The sequence below is a fragment of the Hirundo rustica genome, chromosome W (genome assembly GCF_015227805.2).
Source record: "Hirundo rustica isolate bHirRus1 chromosome W, bHirRus1.pri.v3, whole genome shotgun sequence".
NCBI lineage: Eukaryota > Metazoa > Chordata > Aves > Passeriformes > Hirundinidae > Hirundo > Hirundo rustica.
Window position 1 is genome coordinate 6,049,760 of NC_053487.1, and position 27,145 is coordinate 6,076,904.

General features: G+C 45.2%; 1 protein-coding gene across 1 annotated transcript in view; it reads right to left on the reverse strand.

Moving 5' to 3' along the window:
• Positions 1–1,002: 1,002 nt before the first annotated feature.
• Positions 1,003–27,145, reverse strand: part of GPC3 (glypican 3) — a 166,651-nt gene continuing 140,508 nt past the window's right edge. Inside the window, 1 exon segment of the mRNA XM_040089155.1 lies at positions 1,003–1,178. Within this exon segment, the coding sequence (XP_039945089.1) occupies positions 1,003–1,178 (176 nt within the window).

Genomic DNA, 27,145 nt, shown 5'->3' on the forward strand with positions numbered 1-27,145 from the left:
GGGAGGCTACTTCCAGGGTACCACTTATAGAGCAACCAATCTTTATTATAGAGATAGCTTACGTAAGGAACATGCAAAGAAACATGAGTAAGAGTCTCATCTGCCTCAGGCTCCTGTAAATCCTTTTCTTTTCCCCTTTCATAGCACAACACGTTGGACAGCCATTGTTCACCCTGAAAAGCACAGTGTGTACAACCCTGCTATCTGTCCTTTGGCTGGAGCTGTGTTTGCAGGTTTCCCATGGGAAAGGAGGTGCTTCACTTCTGAAGAATGAAACCAGGTTGTTGCATGTGCCACAAGGATGCTGGTGGGGATCAGCCACCTGCACTGAAGGGCTTCAGGACCTGGCTGGGAAGTGAGCAGCAAAATCACCTGCAACTTGCCATGATGCAAGTGGGCCTTGTGCCCGGGGGAGCACATCTCCACCACAATCCCAGTGCATGACAGCTTCTCTTCCACAGCATCTTTCCTCCTGTCTGATCTTTTCTCTCCCCTGTTTTCACATGCTCTCTGTTATGTCCTGACCAGATTCTCAGGGGTGAGACTTGAATTTGGAGTAAGTACAAAAACTGCTCAAACTACAGAAAAAAAAAATCTGTATTAAGTCAACTAGGATCAGGGGTATGATATTTGCTGAGAGTATTTCATAAACCATAGGTATTCTGTACCCCATGCATGTTCGAACAACTCAAAATGAAATATGGTCTTCACCTTAACAGCAAGGGAGACCTCAGTGTTCAAAAACTGTGAGGAACACAATTTAATATGAACCTGCTTATATTAAACAGGATTATCTTTAAAAAGCACTGTTAGATATTTACTAGTTTGCCATGAACCAACACTTTTTTAATCTGGGGGGTATTTTTCTGTGAAGAGTCTTGAAATACTGACTCAGGTAATTTGTCCTGTTTTTGGAAATGTGCATATATTTCAGAAGAGGTTCCAAATATCTTCCTCACTAAAAAAAGGCATGGAGAGACACAGTGATGCCACCAGCACTGTTCATGGCTGGTGGCCCAGCAGCAGTGGAAGGACCAGGGTGATGGCAGCAGCAGGACTGGGGTGGGTGGCCGCACGCCCAGGGTCGCTGCTGGCGACTGCAGCACCATCTTTGCTTTGCTGATTTAGAAGCTGCTTATTTGCAGAGATGTCATCCATATCCAGGTCATATGTCAGCTCTGAAAGCAGGAGAGGTGATCAGTAACAGGTAGTGTGTGTCAACATTCTGACGCACAGCACATCCAGCCCCCCCCAAAAACTGGAGTTCTGGGGGCAGCCATGCCACAGCTGAGGGCAGCTGGGTCTGGCTGCAGTCAAAGGCATCATAGGGCTTGATGGGCCAGAAGAGCTTAGCAAACATCTTGTCAGTCCTGCACTCAACAGGAGTGCTCACCAAAGCCTCCTGGCTGTAGGACCTGAGGAGCTCTGCATTCCTGTAATCTTATGTAAGAGTGTGCAAAATATGCTTCTTACAACACTGAGAACACATCCCATCCCTGGTTCACCTCATCAAAGGAAGGAATGTGAATGGATCATGCACTCTGGGCATGCTGGTGTTGCAACATGAAGACTTTGAGATGAAGCACGTGTGGGTTTCAATCCAAGAAAACATCCAGTATAAAAGTTTTGATAGTCCTGGCAGAGGAGCATGACATTAACAGGGAAAAGCTTGTGGCAACCCATCACTGGCTGCGAGGGACCTGCTGAGCAGTAACTCACAGTAGCCCTTGTCTTGCTGGGTCAGGGAAGAATAAAGAAGTCCAAATAGACAATATGGAAAGACAAGACACCAGCAAATCTCAGGGCCAAGAACAAAGAGGAAAAATGTGGTTTAAGATGCTATTAGCCAGATCTACCTGGGGCATTTGAACCTGTCAATCAGCTGGACTGAGTGGGTGCACCCATGCTTGTTTCAAAGCAGTGGGGCCCTTGCTGCCCTGCTTGTGCTGCTGCCATCTCCTTCTGGGGTCCAGGTTTCTCACCCAAATGGGAATCAATTAAGCCTGTTTGTCTTACCCTAAGAGCCTGGCCTTTGGAGTTGGAGGAAACTGGTGGTTTCCATCAGAAGAGGCCCTGGCTCAAGCCTTTTACAAGCCTCCTGGATCACTAGCATGTTGGAAAGGTTTGGATCATCCCACCCCACCCCTGAGAAAGAATCCAAGAAACTGAATAGACGCTCTATCTAAAAAATGCCACATCAATCCAATGAACACCACTGCCAAGGCAAACAGGTAGTACTTATTAATCAAAAAATACCCAAACATTGCAAAACAAAAGCAGAACGATGTAAGCATGACAAGTGAGTCATCCCAGGCCATCAAAGAGGGTCAGAAATGGCTCAAAGGGAGCAGTTATCCATCCACACAGAGGGCCAGGTGCAAGCAGAAACCGCCTGGTAAACTGAATTCTTGAGTAGGTTCCCACAAATACTGCAATTCCTCTTTACCACAGCTTTTCTGCTTTTCTTCTAAATAGTATAGATATGCTGCTGTCCTCTGGCACTGCACACCCACAGGAAGAGCAGGGGAAGAAAAGTGCCACCTTGAAAGGGATGTACTGAGAGACTTTCCAAGCACAGAAAGAACAAGTCCCTCTGGCATGAAGCATGCTCAGGCTTCAGGGCAGTTTGGGAGCAGCCTGCCTGCACCACCTTATTTTCCCAAACTCATTTCTGGAAAATAAATGAAGGGATTTGGAGTTAATAAAATCACAGCAGATTATTTCACAGTTGGTTGTTTGACTCAAGACTCCTCAGCTGGCACAATGTTGGATCACAACCTGCCCTAGTGTGTTTTGGAAGGTATTTCCACACATTACTAAGGCTCCTGAAACCTAAAAGATGCTCTATGGGGTCACAGTACTGTCAGGCACCCACATGCTCCCAGACCAGTGATCATGAGAGCCTTTGCGGCAGAATATTCTCTTACTGGACATCCTAGCAAAACTAAAAGTCCCCAGGAACTGAGTAACTACTCTTGCCTTCCCTTTAGAAAAGAAATTTGAAACAAGAGAGTGTTTCAGCAAGGTCCTTAACAGCACAAAGGGTTTTGATGGCCCTATTTACAGTCCTGTTCTGGAATGTAATTTGAGATTTCCTGCATGGTCTCAATGCAGCAGCTGAATCCTGTTGGAAACATTCAGCCAGGATGTATCAAAAGAAGTGTTCCAAACATATTCTTTGCATGGGAAATTTTCAAATTCTGGTATTTCACCTCAACTTGAGTAAGGATAATTTTTTAAATAGCAGCATTTCACCTAAATGGGGATGGTGATTCTCTCGCTATTCCCTTCTGGCCAAATTAAAGAGAAGGGAACAGAAACCCTCTTGTCATCAGAGATTAGAGTACTATTTTCCTCGCCATGTTTGACTGCTTCAGAAGTTTAGTGCTTGGGTGTGCCGTTTGTTTTCACTGTTCCTTCCATTGTATCCTACTCCTTATTTGTGCCCAACTGTATTTATAGGCGTGATGGATTTAGCCAAACATCTTTTATTTTTGTATTAATAATGTATCTGTAACCCTTGCAAATCCCTTTCACTTAACTTCTAATGACCTTTGCTACATCAGAGGAAAGGAAAATAAAAAGTATGAGCCTCTAACAGACCTCAGCCAGCCGATCCAGGCAATAACAACATTAAAAATATACATCACAGAATCACAGAATTAGTAAGGTTGGAACAGCAGGACAGCTGGTGGGGTAACAGAAAATAGCCTTCCGCATAATCCATTTTGGCCACTTCCACCCAAAACTTTGCCTTTACACTGCAAAATAACCTGAGAGAAGCTACTCCTCTGCCTCCCCTCTACCCAGCCACCTTCTGCATTAAACGTCACCACCAGTTCAGCTCTGATCACTCAATTCACTGGCATCAGTTTCTCAGTACAAAGTGGCCCTTTGGCCTGCAAAGACTTCCAGGGGAGAGCAGGAAACTAGAAAAATCTGTTTCTGTTTATAATTAGTCAGAGTCCAGGGGGTATTACCAACAATCTGCACTAATTACAAATCCAGTTTTCACTCATTTTGGTCCCTCTTGTCCTCTAGGCTGCAGATTAGATAGTACCTTTAAAATAATAGTCAATCATTTGCTCTGCTTTTTTCTCCCCCTCCTCACACAAGCTGAGCGTGCTGTGCAATTTCCCGGAATCCTCACACAGCTGGTGAAAGGTCTTCAGCCACACACAAGCTGATCCTTCCAGAAGCATCTTTTGTAACCAAAGCCTCTCTAACACAAAGCTGCTGCACTGTGCTCCCAAGAGAGCAACAGTTTCAATGGCCTCACAGCATGGATGACAAAACCCAGTGCCAGCTCTACAACACGCACTTTCCACATCCACAAAATAAAGCAGCGACATTTTCCCATGGATTTGGACTAGAATTGGGCATACTGACTCTGCACAAGCTTATTGGGTAGGAATCATTGGAAAGCTCTTCTTGCTGAACCACACCAGCTTTGGAGACAGCTACAAAATACAGCTGAACTGGGAGAAAGTTGGGTTTGAGTTGGGATAAAACGTCCCATGGCAGCTGGCACAGCAGGAGCTGGGAGGAAGAGTACTGGCACATAGGCTTTCCTCTGCCAAATCCAATGCTGCCTACCAAAACACTCCTTTTCACCCCAAAAATGACAACATGGCCTTAAGCAAAGAACTGCTAGCAAATGGCTGGTAAATGACCTCCAAGATCCCTGCTGCCACAGGCTGGCTCAGCTGCTGCCCACAGCCTAGAGACAGGGAATGTCATGTCCCAGCCAGGCATCTGGGCTGCCTGCCTGCCAAGCCTGCCCCAGCAGATGGTTCTGGCAATGGACCCAATATAGTAACAGCCATAATGGATGGCCAGGCATGAAAACTGCCTCCCCCTGGCACTTGATAGCTCTGCCAGTGCCTCGTGCAGCCGTGATGGGTGTGAGGGGATCCCAACACAGGTGAAACCATTAAGCCTAACACAGCGTGTTCAGCCAACAGGGCTGCTGTGGTGATGGCCCTGGTTTGCAGATTATGGAAACACTGTGGTGTGAAGGGAATGGATCATGTTTCCAGTGAGCGCAAAACACATCAAATAGAAATGTCACAGACAGTTAAGGCAGCTTGGCAAGCTTCTGCATCTGCCAGCATCTGCCTGCATCTTTCCTTCAGGACTGTTTTTCTTAGGAAAGCACATGCTACCATTGCCACTGAAAATTACAATCTCCAGAGTGTGTTGCTTTGTTTAATTTTTTTAAGCAGCAAGCATCTTCAGTGTGGGGAAGAAGTTGCCAATAGATGCAATAGACTGGCTGTCTACAAAACAGGACAGGATTTCTTAAAGGGAGAGATGTTTGAGTCAAGCCCAAACTGTTGACTCATTACAAGGTGAAGCATAAGAGCCTGTGATTCCACAGACTGGTCTGCCTGACCTTGGCTTCCAAATCTCTACAGTACCAACCATTTCACCCTCACAGGCATTTGCACCTGAAATGTAGAAGAACAGTCTAATTTCATCCCAAACATTTCCTGCTGGAACACCAAAACCTCTGCTCACCTCAGCCTGCAGTTATCTGGTTTTCTCATGCAAACAGCTCATATTACAAACACACCTCTGCCTTCCCAAAGACAATACCTGAAACCATCCATTGAGTTACATGGCACCAACAGACACAGCGAGATTCCCAACATTCTGCTTCTCCAAAATACCTTAAACTCTTTCAAACACCTAGCCAAGCATGGTTTCATTCATCAGGGAGGTTTTGCCCTCTGGCTTATTACCATTAAAATCCTGGAGCACCAACAGGTTTGCCAGTTGTCTTCTTGCACAATGAGCTGCAATAGCCCAGCCATAGGTGCGGCCGCACCGGTGTGTAATTAAAGCACTGATCCAGGGCTGGCTGTGGTGCTTTTGTTGGCACAGATCACCAAGATGGATGTGCAGCATGTGCATGGTCTTGTGCCTCTGCTTTTCCACCTCCTCCACAGCAATTTAGGAGGTGTGGCTCTTGGAAATATGGATTTGGGAAAAAAAAGAAGAAAAAATCCAGCTCAACATCACCCTGCCACCATCAGCAACATGGCCAAGAGAGCCTGGCATGGCTCAGCAGCAAGGGGAAAAAACAACTTCCTGGGCAGAAACCCAAAGGAGTCAGGTTTGGGATTGCTGATTTGCAAAACAAGACTTTTCCCCCACTTGCCTGTTTGCCACCTCTCGGCTGCTGGTGTGCAACCAATGGCCCATGGCCTGCAGCCCGTGTTCACCAGTGACCCAGAGACCACAGGTACCACCACAAACCCAGGACCAACAGGGGAGGAAGTTCCCCTAGGATTGATGCTCTCTAGAAGGCAGCAGTAAATTGATTTGGGGGGGATCCAGATGTGAGGAAGGTCCATCTCAGTCCCACACCAGGGGTTGAACCAGGTGCTGTTCAGGTTACACAGGGCAATGAGCTCTGAGAGACAGCCAGTATGCACACCCTGGCTCCCCAACTTCCAGTACTACCACAAAAGTCTCTCCACACACATTTGCAAGCTTTTGATGGGGTGAAGGGACAAAACACCCTCAAAACCCAACACAGTGTACAGGCAGAGGGGCTGCACCATGACCCCAATTCCAGCAATTGCTCCTTCTCAGCACCTTGGCCAGAGGCTGGTGGCATGGAAGAGCCATAATTTAGGACCTGGACCTATGTTTACTTTGAAAACATACTCTTTTGTTGCTGTGTGTTATTAGGTTTCATATTGTATTTCATTTTTATATGGGGTCTTATAATGGTTTGTTCTGTACCTCCCTATTCTCCTGGAAAATGTAATATCCCGAAATTTGTCCCTGCCCTTCCCTCAGCCCATCTCCCACATTCTTCCCAGTCCCCTTCCTTGAATGTAATCCAACCCTGTTCCACTCCCACCTTATCCCTGATTGGGTAGTGGCTTGTCTCCTCCCAGAGCCCTTTCCCTGGATATAAGCCACAGACCATGTGGCTGGGCAGCCTCTTGATTCGGGCAGTTGGACGGAACTCGTGACCCAGGCTAGGTCTGGGGCAGGACGACAGAAAAAAGACTGAATAAAGCCTTGGTTTCGCCCTCGGATCAAGTGCAGACCTCCTTCCTTTGCTGCCAACGAGGTCTCACTCTCCTGTGCTAGGGGAAAGGTTCTCGGCTGCCTCCCAGGTTTTAGGACTCTGAGGAAACTCCTCCGAACTGTGGCTTGTCTTGAGCTTGCCAGAACGAAAACGGAGCCGGAGCTCCGTGAGAGAGACAAGCCACAGGTGTGGTGCCCAACATGGGGCTTGAAGCCACAGGTGTGGTGCATGCAACGTGGGGCCCGAAGCCATTGGTGTGGCTCCCAAACATGAGGCCCGAAGAACCAGGTGTGGTGCATGCAACGTGGGGCCTGAAGCCACACTCTACATTCTTCTTTGCTCCTTGGTTTGTTCTAGGTCTACCCTGAAGAGAATCTGGCATCTGCAACTGCATTCCTCGTTTTCCCCTTGGCAGAGCGTGAAAGAGTTTCTGAACTGCACTCGCGGAGCAGAGCCACAAAAACATATTTAGCAAAATGCACTTTTGATCTATTAAAAATTAACAAATCTCATTACATTATTAATTGGAAGTGCCGGAGTCCTTGTACTTTGCCGATGAAGCAGCATTACCCTGGTCTGCTATCCAGATGTACAGTCCAGAAGAACAGCTGCTACCTAAAGGAGCTTAGAAGAATAGCATTGAAAAATAGGGAGCTAAACATTTACAGCCAAAAACATCTACAAAGACAGGAGTCAACAAATAAAAAGAGGAATAGCTGGAAACAGAAGTGTATGAATAGAAGTGAAATTATTTAAGTGGCAGCAATACAGGACTGGGTCAAGCAATGGTCCTGCAGATCCCCCAGTACCTTGGCCCACCCAGATGTGGAGTCATCTTCTTCCTGCTTGGAGACCTTCAAGATCTAAATCACAAAGACATCCCTTTTGATCACTCTGCTGTTACCTGAGACATCTCCGTACAGTCCTGATTTTGGGAAGTAAGGTTCCCAATGATAGCAAAATTAAATGCTTCATATTCCCTCTAATGACTAAAAACAACATACTCCCATCTAACTGAAATTTTCTCCTTCATGTTTTCTTCCCCAAAAGCTTTTGGATATGACCAGGAGAGGAAGCTCTTTCTTGCTACATGCTAGCCTTCAACTCTCTAAGCTCAGGACATTGTGACATTCAGGTATTAGCAGGACCTGACAAAATGCAGTACTAAGGAAAATGCAATGGTGGCTGCCTTCCAGATGTTAGCCACTAAAAGCAGCCCTCAAGGCAGAAGGATATTTCTCAGTTCTTGATTAGAAAGCTCATGGTGGTGTTATGGCACCCAGGAACATCTGACACCTTCCTTTGTGACTCACTGTGTGTGGAAACCAGACCCAAAAGTGCCCAGGCCACAGAGACCAGGGGTTTGTGCCATTCCTGCTTCAAGCAGGCAATCCGGAATGTGCCTCTTCAATCAGAAGGGATAAGGACTTTGTGCAATGTCTACACTCAGTGAAGAATCCCTGGACATCCACCAGGCTACAACTCATGATGCTAAGGGAAATATCTCAAGTGAGATTTCAGGTCAAAACCCAAGAATTTGGGTTGTGCATGGACATACCTGCTCAGCCCACAGCAGAGCTGGAAGTTAGTCTCAAGCATAGTAATACTCCATGCTCCTCTGCTCAGCCTGCCTCTGCTCCTGGAGAAACTTCCTGAGGTTTTGTGCTCTGACACTGCCCAGGATCACCAGCATGGATGGACAGCAAGCTCCCCCTGTTCATGCCAGGGAAATGTTTGCATAGAGCAAGAGCTGAGGTGAAAGAGCTGCTGAGAGAAGGGAGCCAAGTGGCAACAGCATTGCCAGGCTTTTTTCATTGTGTTAACCTGCATAAATAACAAATAATAATAAAAAAAAATTCTGGACCCGCATTAAAACAACATTAAAGTGACTTCAGCCTATAAAAATGAGGTAATGCAGATGGTCCTGGGAAACATCACTGTACCCAACTTTTCCAATTTATATAGAAGAAGGTTTGACTTCATAGGCTGCAACGTTTTAACAGCTTCAGGACATGCTCCCTGCACTGGAAGCAGTCCCAGGAACAATCTCTGTAGTCTGAAACCAGGACCTGGCTTTGCACTGCATGACTGTGGAGAAAGACCCAAATTAAACCCAGCTGCTCACTGGGTGCCTGTAACATCTGACAGAAACCCTGGCTGATTTCTGCTCCCTGCCTCCCTCCCAGGCCAAGAGCAAACCCTGACCCCAAAGCACCGGTGGAATGATGGTGCTGAAAGCCGGATCTAAATGGTGGTGGCAGTTCCAATGGGAATCCCAGTGTCATCCCTGCTGAGCACCAGGACACTGTGACTGCAGTGCTTGGACTGTGCTGGACCTCTGCCATCACACACTTTCCTGGGGGCCCAGGGCCTCCCTGTCATGCTTGGGACCATGCTGGAGATCAAGGAGCAAGGGATGGAGGGGATTGGCCCTGGGCTTCTGCCTGGCATCTCCCCAGGTTAGCTTGTACAGCCACAAGAAGGTGCCAGGGACAAGGACACATTGCTCATGTGGGAGAATCCAAATTGTTCTGGGGACACCTCCATTGACCCAGCAAGCAGTGAAACATGGAGGTGACAACTCAATAGGGCTCCAAGGTCCAAGCCCACAAATGCCTCCTTCTCCATCCTATCTGAAGCAATCATGGCTCTCTCTCAGGAATGTCACAATCACAGTGGAAAATCAAAATAAAAAGGCTATGTAATCCAGTTTGTAAATCCTTTCAAAATCACAAAATCCTCTCTAAAACAGATTACAGGGATTAGAGATAAAAGTTTCCTGGAAATCACAAATTGCATTTCTACCTCCCCCATCTCTTCACTGCCTCAGAAAAAAAGAGTCTTGCTTGTGGCCCCCACCCCACCTCACTCATTCCCAGCCATCATCCCAACCTTGGGGAGCAAAAGCAGCTCCCTCCAGCCCCTAAAAACAGCAGAGCTGTTTCTACTTGACTTTTCCATAAGCAGATTTTTCGGGCACAATCTGCTGCATATACCTGAGCCTATGGACATCGTGCATCAGTGGTAGGAAACCTGCCTGCAACAGCGAGAGGAGGAGACGACTGACAGGCTTCTGCAAGAGTTTTGGTCCATCCCTACTCCAAACAGGCACCATGTGATTGTGCAATGTGCTGCCATGGTTTTGTGAGCCACAGGACTTGCACCCATTCCTGTGGGTGCCCCACAGAAAAACATCCTCTTAAATCAGAGTGGTCTTCTAAAACTCACCAATGTGCCAGTGTGACAATGCTACCAAGAAGAGAAAGGTCAAACACCCATGTGGGGATGATATAAAATTATTTAGCAGCCATGCCATTATAATTCTGATAGATTAAAATCATAATTTTGTTTAATATTTTGACTCAAGTATCCACAGTCAACAGTAGTAGGATAATTTTCTGTTGGGAATTTTTATTTCATGAGAGTTATTGTCCTTTCCCTCTTATTTGGAACAACAACAAAAAGGGATTGCAATATTAGCATTCCCGGCAGAGCACACATTCAAGTTCCTGACCTGTTATTGCTCAAGGACTTCTGCAGCTGCAGATGCCTGTTTGGAGCTACAGTTAGGTCACTTTGAATGATGCTCATAGAATAAGGATCAAAACACTCACAGCTTGATCAAAAGGACATTTTATGAACATTGCAGCCTGAGTTAAGTGCTGATGTGAATACTTAGGTTTGCCCTTATATTACCTCAGCTTGGTTCTAATAAAATTAACACCCTTTTAAATAATGCACCCAATTTTGTTTCATGGTTTTGTGCCTTATGGCTTTGAAAACATATTCTCAAAACCTTTCCATCACATTGGGAATTTTTAGCTGTTTTGGCATCTGCAAATCAACATCTTTGTGCAGAGGAATAATAAGGGTTGCACCTTTGCATCATTGTTCCACCTGATCTAATCTGGATTTATTCACCAAAGGTTGGGTTGGGTTTTTTTTTCTGCCCACAAAAGAGGGTAACCAGGCACACTCTTTCTTTTCCCAGGAAGAATTACCACCTGTGAATAAATAACTAAAAACTGAACTACAAGCACCAGCAGCATGAATTCTCCTTTGTAAAGAGACAACAGGAAAAACAAAGCAGCAAAAAATCTAGTCTCTCCTCTGCATTTCACTTGCACATTAGAGGCAAAATGAATTTACGAGTCCAGGACAGGGGATATCTTATTGGTGCAATACAGCCGCTAAACTGTTCTTTAGAGTTATTAATCTCAAAAGCCAGAACAGAAAGAGCATTTCCCCCTCCCTTTTTTTTTTTTTTTTTTTTTTTTTTTCTTTTTTTTGTGCCAACTCAGCTGAAAAGCACATGGAGATTGTAATTATGGGAAGGCCTCATCTAATAGATTTGTAAACTCCACTATCGGCTTGAATTACTGGAATTAGCAAGGCTAATTTAAAGTCACTGTTCAAAATAGCTCAGATTTGGAATTTCTTAATGGCCTTCAGAAAATGAGTCTTTATGCATACTGTAATCTAGACTTCATTCTTAGACTAAATTCCTTCTCATAGATTTTATGAATGCCCTGTTTTATAGCCAACACAAACTCTGTCCAGTAAAATAATGTAAGGACTCAGAATGAAAAGAGATAAGCTGTTCCCTGTTCCTGTTATTTTAAAGCAGAAATAACTTTGGCTTCTACTGATTCATAGGCAAAGCTTGAAATGCAAAGCATGCTCAACTCCAGATTCAGCATGAAAAGGACCTTAAAATATTCCTGAGTGCAAGTAATGGACTTATTAGAGGGATAAAAAGAGGCACTTTTCACAGAAAAACTCTTTAGTCCTGTCATATCAATAATATTGTTTAAGAATTTCATTCAGTTTACATTTCTTTCCCTTCCAAATATCCTGCCTGACTCCTATGAAATACACTTACACTTTTAAAGTGTTAATTTATTTCTGTTAATGCTTGGTGATGTAAAATGTCTGTGGATCACCCAGAGCATGAGCAATGGTATCATGAGAGGGTGGACCAGGGAGCAGTTCTGTACAGTTATACACCTGAAAATCAATAAATGAGGAGGGAATTTTAAAGACTTGGTTAAAAGCATCTTCTTTAAATAATGGCAGCTGATTGTGCTGGAACTTGACATACCTGCAATCTGTTGCACTCTCTTTCATGTTCATGTTTAATACCCACAAAAACAATGCTGACAGTAAGAAGAAAAAAAACAACCAAACAAACAAAAAAAAACCCAACAAAACACTTTATAGATATCAGGAAGGAAATTTGCCTAGCTGTCCTAAGCTGCCAAAATATATCCATTTTTAACCCAGTTTGCCTACACTTTGAAAGATGGTTTATTCTAAAGCCAGCATGAAGCAACTAGTGACAGTTTTCCCTCTTTGAAGAAATTGCAGAAAAACAAAGGGAATTCGGGAACAAATCACAAGTCTGTGAGTGCATAGCAGGGAAGGAGACAGATGACCCCTTTTTAAGGAGTGAGGGGACTTTTTTTCTCCATTTGGCTCCCTGCCCCCAGGACAATTTGCACTGACTGGGGACTGTCAGCATGGAGGGGAAATAAGATGTTTTGGGCTGCATCTGCCCATGGCCCTCCACAAGACAGCACCAGGAGACCAAAAGACCCCCAAACATGGTGACAGGATGAGTGGCCACACTGAGATGGCCGTGCCTGGCGTGTGGTGTTGGCCAGTGATGATTTTCATAAATTGAAGTGGCTCTCTCCCTCGGAGCCTGTGCTCCGTTTTTGCCTCAGCTAGCTTGAGAGAGAAACCACGCCAGAAGGAATTTTCCTTCAGGGTCCCAAAAGATCCCAGGGGCTGCAAACCTTTTTCTTTAGAGAGAGCAGGCATCCATCGATGGCAAAAGGAAAGTCTCCCCTTGGTCCGGGGGGGATCACGGCTTTATTCTGGGGTCCTGCCCCCGCCAAGTCTGGAGCTCAGTCCGGTCCCCATCCCTGTCCTGGTCCCCAGAGCAAGAGAGAGAGCCCCACATGGTCCCATGGCTTTTTCCCAGGGGGGATGGGGCTAGAGGCAGGGACAAGCCACTACCCAATCAGGGATAATGTGGGAGTGGAACAGAGCTGGGTTACATTCCAGTGTGGGAGGATGGGCAAGGAGCAGCAGGGACAAACCTCGTGATACATTTTCCAGGGGAACAGGGTGGTACAGAAGAAACCATTACAAAACCCAATATAAAAATTAAATACAATATAAACCAAATTAATGCACTACAACAATATACCAAACCAGATTTCACACTGTCCAAGAGACCCAAGGATCTCAAAGCACACCACAGGCATTAATTACACCTTCCACTCTGAAGAAATTAATTAAGCACTGAAACCTTCTGTTCCCTGAGAGCCAAGCACAAGCCTCCATTCACCAATGGCTAAAACTGAGCCGAGGCTGTGATGAGGTTTCAGGAACACTGATGGGAGAGCTGAGAAAAGCACCTCTGAGTGCCCTGAGTCACCCTGTAGTGGCAGAATCCTCTCCCCAGGTGTAGGGGTTTTAGTGTTAATATTTTGGTGGGAGGGAGAGATTAGGAGAAAAATAAACAAAGCAGGCTTAAGCTTAAAAATGAACAAAAAAATAGTTTTATTAACACACACTAAAAGAATAGAAAAAAAAGAAAGTTGAAAAAAAAATACGAAAACAGAATGAAACTTCAAAAACATGCTTCTTTCCTCTTACAAACTATTGACTTTCTTATTGAACAACATAGAAAGACACAATTTAGGATTTTCAGTCAGTTTCACTACTTAGACATAACTACTCATTACTCTAGGAGAAGAGTCCTTCTAAGATCTTTTTATGAAGATGTTTGCTACAAGACAAAAGAGTCCAGTCTTTTTTAATGTCACACACACATCTGCTGCCGCCCAGAGTTTTCGCAGACTGTGATGTTCTATCTGCAGAGCTTCTCAGTGTATCTGGGGTATTATTTACGAATACTTCTTCTGATCTAAAATTATCTTTGTCTCAAAAGGCTGAGACCTCCTTTTTGACCCAGGAGCGGGGATTTCAAAGTTCCCAAATAAATCTCTATTACACCAGTCCTTAATTTTGATTAGAATAGCATTCTACCCAAATAATACTAAGATGCTGCAAAGAACAGTTCATTTCTTCATAGTTTACCTTAGAAAAGTCCAGTTAAAAATGTCCACTTCTTCAATCCTATTCCAATATTATTAGTTCTTTCACTCCTCATCTAACTGACTTCATGCAGTGTCTGTTCCATGTACCTTCTGTTTTTCTTTGTTCTTTCTCTCGAGGAAGAATTGTGCTTTAAATTTCTGTGTTGCTAAGAAAGGGTTAAAATCTGCCCGGGCTTGCAAAGGCCACATGCACGCGCCGGGCTGCAGGGCTGAAGAAAAAATGCAAGGCCGTGCTGATAAAGGAAGCTGGTAAAGGTCCTTTCTTCCACCCCTCGGTCTCATCTAGGGCAGTCCAGCTCAAAGTTGTTATGGAGCTGCAGGCTTCCTTTCTCCACTGCCAGCGGTGATTAAGCTGGGCCATGTTTTGGCCCCTTCTGCCGTGGTCTGAGCACATGGCCCCGCACCACCAAGCTGCAGCTGCCCTCTCTCCCCTGCCAGCAAGCAAGGGAAAGGGGCTCAGCCGGCCCAGGCTTTCTCTGTGCGGGCAGCAGCCCTCAGACACCCTGCCAGGCCCGGCCTGGCCGCCTAAAAGGGCAGCAAGGCCCAACCTGAGGCCGCCCGCTACCCCCGATGTTACCTCATTGCTGATCTAAAGCGAGAGACCGCGCGATCAGCAGCAGATTAGTTTTAAATGTTCCTTCCAAAGTCACACTGACACCTCTCACTGGTCAACTCAGCTGCCAATATCCCAGCCCACCCCCTGATAGGTCCCTGTCCTCCTCCTCTCAACCTATGCTACGGTTAGGGCAGGGAAAAACATTTTACATTTCTCTATATCCAGAAAACAAAATTGTGCCAACCCATGATACCAGGATACTTCTAATTCCTCTGGACACATCCCAGCAAGACCCCCTGAGAAGGCAGCCATTTGAGGTTTGGCTCTGAATCACTCTTTATGGCAAGGCATGGAAAGCTGACACACCAGGGAGCTGGGAGAGCGAGAGGCAGTCCCATCCCACAGCCAGCCTTCAGGGCATCTGCTCAATCCCTATTTCTAAGGACTCCTCAAGAGTCTCTGACATTAGCAGTCATTTTTCCTAATAAACTGGACATCCCTGATGAGACACCCACGTGCCAAGAAGTAACAGGAGCTCCTCACATTATCCTTGTTGCTTCCTTGTGTGCTGCTGGCTGCTGGGCTGCTGTGTGACCCATTCCTGGGTGAGACATTCTCCAGCCCCATCCTCCCAGCTTCTCCAGCTGCAAGAGGCATCCCCAGCTGACCCATGGGAAGCAGATCAATGGGCAGGCACCCCAACATGCAGGGGTGCTCCAAGATGCTCCAGAAACCACCCTCACTTCAGCATTTGCTGAGCTGGTATCCTCCACTGGAATAAATCCACACATATGACATGGCCTTGGTCACTCTCCTGCAATCCTCTAGTAAAGAAACAAAACCCTCTCTGCCTCCTGATTCCCCTGTTTTGCTCCATTCAGGCTTGCTGGATGCCTCCATGTCTTTCCATCTGCCTAGATGACTTTGTGTCCTCTTGGAAGCTGGACAAGCCATTTGCCCAGGGCACTCACAATGGACTTAGAGGAGTAGCCTGCCAATCCACAAACATCTGCTGTCACTGTTTCTTTTGCAACAAATGCCTGGATAAAATAGGTGACAAGTGCATTAAAAAATATGATACCTGTGCTGTGGAGAGCTGGAAGGCAAAGGGGGATTGCCAGCCCCTGCAGCTAACAAAAAGTGGTGGCTGTGCTGGATCTGTGGCTTGGGAAACCCATTAAGACCACATGGGGTGTCAAATAGGAGTGCTAGGCTTGCAGGGCAGGCAGGAGCTGGGCAGGAAGAAAATTCAGAGAGATCAGAAACAACAGGAGTTTCTCAGCGCACGCCTGCCTTTACCCTCCCCAAAACTGGGAGGAGCAGGTAAACAGGCACACCTGAGCTGCAGGTCAAGCAGAGGCAGAGGCAGTATCCCCCGTGCATCCCATCCTGCTGTGGGGAGATGTCCAGCGAGGGATCCCTCAGAGCAGGGCTTGCTCTAGGGGCTGTATCTGTTAGCTCTGCTTTCGGGTTAGTGCCATCCTGCAGCCATCCAGTCCCCCAGTGTAGGTTTCAATGGGATGGAGGGGATTTAGGAGCCTCCAGGCAATCCCATATAGTGGTCCCAGTTACCCTGTATCCTACATAACAGGAGCTGGTTAAGTATGTTTACAGACAGGTTTCTGCTCCTTAATGTATGCAATTGGTCAGGGCAAACCTTAGTTATTAGCAACTGAAATCAGGCTCTAAGATCTTGCTTTCCAACCCAAGCACAGCAGTAATTTTTGTTCAGTGTGTAGCAATACTGCCTTGCTATGTCCTTATTTTAGGAATTTTTTTGGTACACAGAAACATTTTTTTTTCCACATTTTCTTATGAGTTCTGGCGGTAGGAAGTTGTTTGTAAATCACACAAGTATTATTTTACTGGAAACAACTGCTTTAACACATTTGTCTTTTAAAAAAGGCTTTTTTTTTTTTTTTTTTTAAACAAAGGTATTAAGCTACAATGTAAATTGGGCACATCTGTTTATGAGTCACTGCAATAGCACTACCTCTAGTGCACCAGATCACATGGATCTCCAGGGGCCTGATCCAGCAAATTAGAAACTCACAGCTTGCTCTGCTCCCTTTTCCAGCACTCCTCTTCCAAGAGCACTTCTGCCTGATTTAATAAATTAAGGCCACTAAATAAGAGAGACCTATTTAGTGTCTGCTAATAATATTAGGTGTCTGGCCCAGCAGACACTTAAGTATCAACAAGAGACTTAAACTGGTGCTGAAGTCCACAGGCACTCAAGGGCCAAGTTCAGTGCAATTATTTACAGCTGGGAACTCCAGGTTGCACCAGACCCACTCTGCCCATGGTGCTGTACCACCTCTGCTGCCTTCAGCTGCTCAGGGCTGCCATAAAAAAAACATTTAGAGAAGCCAAATAGAGGGAAAGACATCAGCTAAACCTCCAGGATAAAAACCTGACCCACTAGCTGGTATTTATTCACTGGAAACAAGGTCAGCAGACCTGAGGGACCTGTCTGAGGCCCAGGAAAAACCATTCAGCTCTGGTAACTGCAGTGGCTGGAGAGCATCCCTGATGATTCTGGGGTAAATAAAGCCAATGAGGGGTGGGAAGGGGGGAATCCAAACCAGCAAGGAGATGCCTGGAGAGGGCAGATTCAGGACCTCCATCCCCACAAGAACTGCCAGACTCCAACTGTCCAGGGCAAAACTTTCTGACTGTCACCAAAGCCCACACCTAAATAAAGCTACAAGAGTCAGGAAGGGACACAGAAGGTGACAGTGCATCAGATGCTCCCTGAGAACAAGCACTGGAGCACAAGCGGGGAAGTTTGCTTGTACAGGGAAGGGGAGAGGAAAGCATTTTGGGTATAAATGCATTCTTTCACATTCTCTGGACATGCTTTAGCAGTGATTTATGTGGACTAGAGAAGAGATACTGCAGGCTGTGTTCTGTGATGGCTTTGGGGAGCACACAATATTTTTTTTTTAATTTACTTTTCACTGGAATAATCTAAAGAGAACCAGAGGAGGATGAGCAAACAGGAGCACACAATATTTTTTTTTAATTTACTTTTCACTGGAATGATCGAAAGAGAACCAGAGGAGGATGAGCAAACATGCCAAAGCTGCAGAGCAGCCAGCAGAGAATTATCAAGGAGACAGAAGATATTACTCAGATTCTGATAATAACCACTGGCTCCCACCTGCCAACTGCAGGCTGTCTGACAAAAAACTCCAAATACAGGCTAGAGCAGATGTCCGCCTCCCCGTGCAGGAAGCATCTCCAGTATCCATGAGACACGAGCAAAATAGCTTAGAGTCCAGCAATTTTACACAGACTTGGGATAACTGAATTCAAACAGGAAGGAGGGAGAAAAAAAAAAAAAAAAAAACAGTAAAGCAAAAGGATGTGTCTCATATTGCATTGTAATTTACATTTTAGAAAACCTGCTGGGACTCCTGCACGGGACTGAGGCAGTGACAGATGCCCTGGAAATCTGTCCAGCTGCTAAACCTGATGCTCAGCAGCCAGCAGTACTTGCCACTGCAAAACATCTATCCCCACACATCACAGAACCACCAAGGGATGCAGCGGCATTGTGGGCACTCAGTGGTGGACAGGGTCCCTCAGCACCCAGCAAAGACAGCCCCAAGGCAGCGCTTCAGGCACTAGCTCCCACCTGCCTGGAGATGGGATACACAGAAAGGGCCCTCCAAGGAAGGAAGGTGTGGGAAAGGGAAGGTGCTGGTGGGTTTGCATTCAAGTTCTGTGCTGGACACAGGCCCAGCCTACTGCAGGGGGGAAGGGCAGAGCATCATCCCAGGTCCCATGGGAAGCAAAGAGCAAATGAAAAGCAGGAACAGACAGCAAGATATCATTGAGAGCCCCAAATACCATCAGACACTTTCTGAAACAACAGAAGCTGGTCAACATGCCAGATTTTCATTTCCATAAAAGAAGGGGAATGTGCTACTGCTCCAAAGCAGAACAAAAGCAAAACATGTCCAAATTTTTTGTTGTTTAAATAATAAAAAAAAAAATTAAAAAGGCAAGGTGACATACAACTCCAACAAAGTCCAATCAATTCATTTGTTTTTTGTTTGGTTGTTTTTTGTGTTTTTTTTTTTTTTTCCTGCACACTGTCCGGCGCCGTAATAAACATACACTTTCTAACTTTAAACTGTTAGAGAGTTTTTGTCCATCACAGTTGGGTATCGATACTAGATCAATACCCATATTTTCTTTAATAAGTCATTTTGGCGAGCCAGGCAGGAGACTGCTCTCTCTGGCCGTGGGGCCAGTGGGGTCCGGGACCCCTCTGGGCGCCCACCCGGAATTTTCTGGGAAGAGGGCTCCTGCGGTCCTGCTGACTACCCGGGGAAAGACCAGAGCCTGCTGGAATTACGGACAAAAGGTATGTTTATACTTGAAAATAGGTACCTTTTTGGTATAGGCGGTTGGTAAGACACTGAGAGACGTCTCGTGCACAACACATGCCTTGGTTGCTCTGCAGAGCCTGGTTTAGCTTGGTTTGGTTTGGTAACCCGTGTCCCGTAGTGGGGAGCGGCAACCTGTTTTTGTTGTGCCTTGATAATCTGTGTCCCATGGTGGGGGCAACAGCGGCAATAGGATAACCGGTTTTGTTGTCAGTTTGTGGTTTAAGGGTACCTTGGTCATCCATAATTCGAGAGGCTAGCCTGAGTTTTAAGACGCAAAGGGTCCTGTCGTGGGTCGCAGAAAATCCTCATTGCGGCTCCGCGCGCGCCGTGTGTGTGTGTGTGTGTGTGTGTAGTGTGGACAGATTCGTGCTTCGTGGGTTTGTGTGTCTAGGCTGTGGAAAAATTATTGGTGCACCGTGTGTGTTGTGTTTTGTAAGAGTTTGTGTTGTAAGTGATTTGATTTGCGTGATTTGAAGTGTGTTATTAGCCTGTGTGAGTTAAAGGGAGTGATTGGCGTAATCATTAGGGGTTATTTGTTTCCCCAGTGACCGGAGGGGAATCCAGGCTTTGTAGCCTCGGGTCATGCCTTTTGGCTCCCTGTAAGACCCCGGAAAGCTTTTGGCGAGTGTGTGCTGAAATTAAGAAGAGACGTTTTTGCTTGTTTGTGAGGTTTGCCATTGCTAGAGTGCGTGGTAATATTTTAAAATTTTGGTTTTGTAATCCCTAACCACGAAGGGGCAAAGAGACACTGTGGGATCGGGGTTACCCCCCCACCCCCGCTTCTTTTTGTCATAGAGAGAGATTTGTGTGGTGTCCCAGCTGAAATCCCTAAGATTTTGGTGAGACCTCGTTAAAACCTTTAGTTGAGTGTGCTCAGGGTCGCTAGGGTCCCCTGGGTTTTGTGAACTTAAAACTGTTGGTTTTTGGAGTTAGGGTTTTGTGAGAGAGCAAACAAAAAAAAAAAAAAAAAAACCAAAAAAAAAAAAAAAACCCAAAAAACAAAACAAAAAACCCCCACCTGATTTGGTGGCTTTGGTTGTGTGCAGAAAGCAGAGAATCCAGAGCTTGTGTTCAGCTTGGCTGGAGTAGCTGAGAGATCTTGGTGCTGAGATACGATTAGCTCTAAGCTACACACTTGTTACGGTGTATGGAAGTCTGATTGCAATTTCTAAAGGTATTTTAATAATAATATATCTAGAGCAAGGCATGACAGAGGACTTGGTCTGATAAGTGATTAATAACCAGCAATTTGAGTGAACTGCCTAACTGTATCTTTTTTTCCCCTTTTTATTGAATAAAAAGGAGTTCTCTCCCTTGTAGAATAACTACATTTTTTCCAACAGCTGCTGTCCTGAGCCTTATCTTAAAAGAACATTGCTACCCTGTGTCAAAGGTTATAACTAATTTCTTAGAAAATTAACAGTTTGTTTTATTCCTTTGTTTACTAGCAAAATTATATGCCCAGGAATAGGAGACACAGGAATCGAGGACCTGGTTCGGAGGAATTCCCCTGCTCAAGGAAGGATTGCTATTGTAATCCGTGGATTGTGTTTCATTGTGTAGTTTGCCAGGAGTCTTGGGTCAGACAGGTATTCAGGTGGAAGGTACCTAGGAGTGGAGTTTGTAATTTCTGTTGTACACAGGAACAAAAGGCTACCCAGACAGCTATACGGATTTTGTTGGTAACTGGTCAGGAAGCTCACGGTAGTAGTAGAATATTTGAATTGTTAGAGAACGGAATTTCAGGGACTTTAAAGAAACCAGTAGAAATCCTTAAGGTTGAGTGTGGCCAGCATATTTCTGTACCAGAGGAATACCAAGTGAAACTTAAGAGCTGGGATAAGGTAAAAAGGCATTGGGAGAGAAGAGGATTCTAAACATGGGGGCAAATGAGAGCAAGGAGATTCCCAGAGGAAGCCCTTTAGGGTGTATTTTATCACATTGGAAGGAACTGGTGGGTTATGGTGGTACTGAAACCAAGAAGGAGCTTGTTAAGTTTTGTACACAATGGTGGCCATTATATAGATTTGATGAAGGGGTGAAATGGTCAGTAAATGGTACACTGGACTATGATACATTATTACAGTTGATGCTTTTTCTTCGGCGTGAGCAAAAGTGGCAAGAAGTGACTTATGCTGATATGCTTTTCAGTCTTCGAAATCACCCTGAGTGGCAAAGGGATTGTGGGATCAGGCCACCATCTGACCCCTTGATATTAGCTCTTGAAAGGGATAATAAAGCTAACAAAGGAAAGCCCAAAAGGTGCTGTAGCACGTGTTCAATAAATCAGAGGTGTTCACATCCCAATAAAGTGTATTCAGCAGAGGTCCTAGAACAAGAAGCAGTAGAGGCACTTTTACCACCCCCTAGGAAACAGGAAAGAGGGAGGGTAGAGGTGGGAATAAAATCAGAACCCTCATCAGTTTTAGCCTCCCCTACTTCATCTGCCTTCAGAAGAACGGCGATTGAGGTAGAACCCTCCCCACCAACTCCGGGATCAAGGGAACCATCAAGGTTTTACCCACCATTGCCTAGTAGTGACAGTGAATGGGATGAACCTGAGCCGAATCCCGAGCCTTCCCCACAAGGTCCAGTAGCATCAAGGACCAGAAAGCAAACTAGAAAGGATGAACCTGGACCTCCCCCACCAAATTCCAAACTTTCCCCACGCAAAATTAGAAAACAAACTAAAGGAGTTATACAAGCACCCCTAAGGGAGGCTATAACCTCTGATGGGGAACCAAGGATGATTAAAGTCCCCTTTTTCTCAATGGATTTAGAGGCCTGGGAAAAGATTGCAAAGGGCTATCGGAGTGATCCAATAGGGGTTGCTAAAAGGTTGGGGTTCATGATTAAGCAGCATGTACCTGATTGGGCTGATTTACAGTTATTACTTGATGCCCTAACAGAAACAGAGAAACAGTTAGTTTTGAAAGTAGCCAAGGATTTAGCTGAAGATGACTGCAGAACAACACAAGAAGATGTTAAAGATGTATTTCCCCTTCATGATCCAAGGTGGGATCCTAATGAGCCAGATGAATTAGCACAGCTTAAGAGATACCAAGAACTCATAGTGAAAGGGCTGGAACGAGCAATTCCTAAAACCATAAATTGGTCAGCCCTATATGCCATCAAACAGGGTCCCTCTCAAACACCTTCTGAATTTTTAGATCATCTGCGAGATGCGATGCGACGACACACGACTCTGGATCCTGAATCGGATGAAGGGAGACAACAACTAATAAACTTTAGGACAATCCACAGGAGACATCAGGCAGAAACTCCAGAAGATCCGGGGTCCAGATGGTCGGGATTTAGAGACTTTACTGGATGAGGCGTGGAGAGTCTTTAGCAATCGGGAAGAAGGATATAAACAAGGAATGAAAAGACTGGTAGCAGTAGTAAGGGAGGGAGAAAAGGAAAGATGTGAGCAAGGTCCACCGAGACGAGGACCATCCCAACTAGGAAAAGATCAGTGTGCATATTGCAAGAAATTTGGACACTGGAAAACCCAGTGCCCAGAGCTAAGAAGGGGTGACGAACAGAAAAAAAGGGATTGGAGAGGAGAAAGGGTGGTCACTCATGTAAAGGAGGACTGAAGGGGACCGGAGGGCCCTACCCTAGGGGACCCTCTGGTTATAGTTAAACTGGGGAACAAAGAAAAAGAAGTGGAATTTTTAATAGACACAGGGGCAACATTTTCAGTGTTGAACAAGGCCCTAATACCTGTAACCAATGACTATGTTATGGTAAAGGGGGCGACTGGCCAATCTGAAAGAGCTTATTTTTGCAAACCATTGAAGTATAGATTGGGAAAACAATGGGGGATTCATAGATTTTTATATATGCCTAATGCTCCATCTGCACTTTTGGGCAGGGATCTGCTAGAGCAGCTGGATGCAAAAATAGTATTTAAAAATGGGGAAATTAGTTTGGAGGTAAAGGACCATCAATATGTGGAGCTGCTAAGTTTAATGCTAATTACCAGAGAAATTGAGGTTGTAAGTGAAGAGGAGAATTTTCAGAAAATAATGGATCAAGTGTTTCCTGGGGTGTGGGCTTCTAATATACCAGGAAGAGCAAAGAATGCATTACCTGTACAAATTAAGCCCAAGGAAGGGGAACAACCAGTAAGAGTCAAACAATATCCCCTAAAGAAAGAGGATAGAGAAGGGATTAGTCCAATCATAGAAAACTTTTTACAAATAGGATTACTAAAAGAGTGTCATTCTGATTTTAATACTCCTATTTTGCCAGTAAAGAAACCTGATGGGTCATATAGATTAGTACAAGATTTAAGAGCTGTTAACAAAGTAACTGAAGATTTGTACCCAGTGGTTGCTAACCCTTATACCTTGTTAACCCATTTAACACCTGAACTAACCTGGTTTACCATTTTAGACCTGAAGGATGCTTTCTTTTGCCTCCCTCTCCACGAAGCCAGCCAGAAAATTTTTGCATTTGAATGGGAGAACCCCAAAACTGGAAGGAAAAATCAGCTCACATGGTGCGTATTACCACAGGGGTACAAGAACTCCCCCACTATATTCGGGGAACAGCTTGCAAAGGACTTAGAATCTTGGGAACCTCCACCAGGGGAAGGACAGTTACTCCAGTATGTGGATGATATCTTAATAGCCACCCGGACCCAGGAGACATGCGTGGACTGGACGGTAAGCCTCCTGAACTTTTTGGGCCTGCAAGGGTATCGAGTATCCCAGAAGAAAGCCCAAATGGTGAGGCAAACAGTTATTTACCTGGGTTATGAAGTGAGTGCTGGACAAAGGACTTTGGGGCAGGATCGCAAGGAAGCAATATGCCAGACCCCAAAACCTCAGACAGTGAAAGAACTAAGAACCTTTTTAGGCATGACAGGGTGGTGCAGACTGTGGATTTATAACTATGGGTTGCTTGTTAAACCTCTGTATGCCTTGATCACGGAAGGGAGCAGAGATCTGCAGTGGACAAAGGAAGCAACCCAAGCTTCCAACCAGCTAAAGAAGGCCCTTATGTCAGCTCCAGCCCTGGGACTTCCAGACGTGAGTAAACCATTTTTCCTGTTTTCCCATGAGAAGCAAGGGATTGCCTTAGGAATATTAGCACAGAACTTAGGCCCATACCGAAGGGCAGTGGCCTATCTTTCCAAACAGCTGGACATGGCAGCTAAAGGATGGCCAGGGTGCCTCAGAGCAGTTGCAGCAGTGGCAATAAACATCCAAGAAGCACGCAAATTCACCCTAGGCCAGAAGATGACTGTGCTAGTATCTCACACAGTGTCTGCAGTCCTTGAGGCAAAAGGGGGACATTGGCTCTCCCCACAGAGGTTTCTGAAATACCAAGCCATACTGGTAGAACAGGATGATGTTGAGATTGTGGTAACTAACATTGTGAATCCAGCTTCCTTCCTCAGCGGGAGTATAGGCGAACCAGTGATCCATGATTGCCTGGAGACCATTGAAGCCACCTACTCCAGCCACTTGGATCTGAAGGACACCCTGCTCGAGGATGCTGAGACCTGGTTTACTGATGGAAGCAGCTATGTCATCAGTGGGAAAAAGCATGCTGGGTATGCAGTTACCACAAGCAGAGAGGTAATAGAATCTGGACCATTACCAGCTAACACCTCCGTGCAGAAGGCTGAGATAATCGCCTTAACTCGAGCATTGGAGTTGGCAAAAGGAAAAGAGATCAACATCTACACGGATTCAAGGTATGCATTTGGAGTGGTTCATGCACATGGAGCCATTTGGAAAGAGAGAGGACTGTTGAACTCACAAAGAAAGAGCATCAAGCACGCGCAAGAGATACTGAGACTGCTAGATGCAGTACAGCTACCTGAGAAGGTAGCCATCATGCACATCAAGGCACACCAAAAAGTGAGTTCTGAATTGGAGGAGGGGAATATGCTGGCGGACAGAGAGGCAAAAGACGCAGCTAAAGGTGAGATACTTGATGAGACAGTTGAGGCAGCCCTAATCCCAGATGGAAAAATTCTTATTGAAGGTAAGCCAGTATATACTAAAAAAGATAAGAAACTCATTAAAGCAGAAAAAGCAAGTTATAATCAGGAAGGATGGGCTGTGACAGAAGAAGGGAAACTCATAGTACCTTCTTATTTATTGTGGTCATTAGTGCAGAAAGAACATGAGAAAACACATTGGGGAATAGATGCCATGTATAACCATTTGAAAGAAAGAATTATGGCCAGAAAACTACAGGGCACTGTGATCCAGGTAACTCGTCAGTGTAGTCTTTGCCTCCGAACTAATCCTAAGAATACCCCAAAACCTAAAGTTGGACAAATTGGGAAAGGCTGCGGCCCTGGGCAACAGTGGCAAATTGATTTTACAGAATTACCCAGAAAAGGAGGATATTGTTACCTTTTGGTATTAACTGATACCTTTTCAGGCTGGCCAGAAGCTTTCCCTACTAGGACAGCTAAAGCCCGAGAGGTGACCAAAGCACTGTTGCAAGAAATAATACCACGATTTGGAGTTCCAGCCACCCTATCCTCAGATAGAGGGCCACACTTTATTTCAAAAATTGTGCAACAAATAAGCCACCACCTGGGGATAGATTGGGAATTGCATACTCCATATCACCCCCAATCAAGCAGCCAGGTGGAAAAGATGAACCATTTGATTAAACAACAAATTGTGAGATTAGGACAAGAAGCAAATTTGCCTTGGCCCCAGGCTCTCCCAGTGGCATTATTGCGAATTCAGACTAAGCCAAGGACAAAAGAAAAATTAAGCCCCTTTGAAATATTATATGGGAGACCATATGCAGTCCAAGAAGGAACAAGCCCTATACAAGTAGGGGAAGAAACCCTACACAGGTATATGGTGGCTCTGAACAAACAGCTAAGAGAAATTGAAAAACATGTGGCTGGGGCTCAAAACAGAGAATTAGATGGGCCAGTACATGATGTACAACCTGGGGATTATGTGTATGTTAAGTCTTTTGCAGAGAAGACCCTAGAACCACAGTGGGAAGGACCATTCCAAGTGCTCCTCACTACCTTCACTGCAATCAAAATCAAAGAACAGAAGGCCTGGATCCATCACTCCCGAGTGAAGAAAGCTCCTGAAGGAATTTGGAAGGCGACACCAGGTGACAACGAACTAAAGCTGAAACTCACCCGGAACAGCGAATAAATGGACTTGTAGGAATCATGGACACAATGAAAAAAATTGTAACTATTGTAGTCATTGTCATAATAACAGGAGTCAATGTAATACCACGCAGGTACAACGTAACTGGAATATACCGGTGCCAAGGGAAGGCTTATGATCCGCACTCCCGTAAGGCCTTAAATGAGATCCTAAAGGTCACAAATGCACGTTTGTGGGAAGGGAGGAATGTTTGGGGATGCAATTACGCATTTGTACAAGATGGGTTCCATGAGGCTTACCGTCCACCCATGAAACTCATCCGGATCAGTCCTGAATTCTGTGACAAATGCTTGACGAAGTGTCCTGAATTTAGACTAAAAATAGAGGGGTGTGCAATAAAAGGGTATGATCTTGATTTTAATATCACTCAAGTCTGTACTGAATACCATGAGGACAAAGCCAGAACTACCCCAATAATGCCAAAGAAAGCTGTTTTAACCCAAAGACCAGTTATTCCAGAAGTAGAAGAGAAGCCCCTAGTTCCTATAGTTACTAGAATTGGGCCATATGCTATTAAGAAAATGGGAATTCAGAGACTACTAGTTAATCCAGAGTGGTCTCTGAAGTGGGTAGAAATGGGAGTACAAGTAAATGCTTCGGACATTCGGCCAGAGTGTGCCCCATTTCTTAGAAATACCTTCATGGATTGGACAATTTGGCTTCAAAAACGGATGCCCTCCAATTTTAGGAGCAAGAGAGATTTCACTGGGCTGCTAGGGACAGGATTAGGAGTGTTAAACACAATAGATTCAGAAGTGTTAATGAATAAATTAACCACAATAGGGAGTGACTTAGTAAAACTACAGCAACCTTTGCAATCATCTTCACTAGCACTA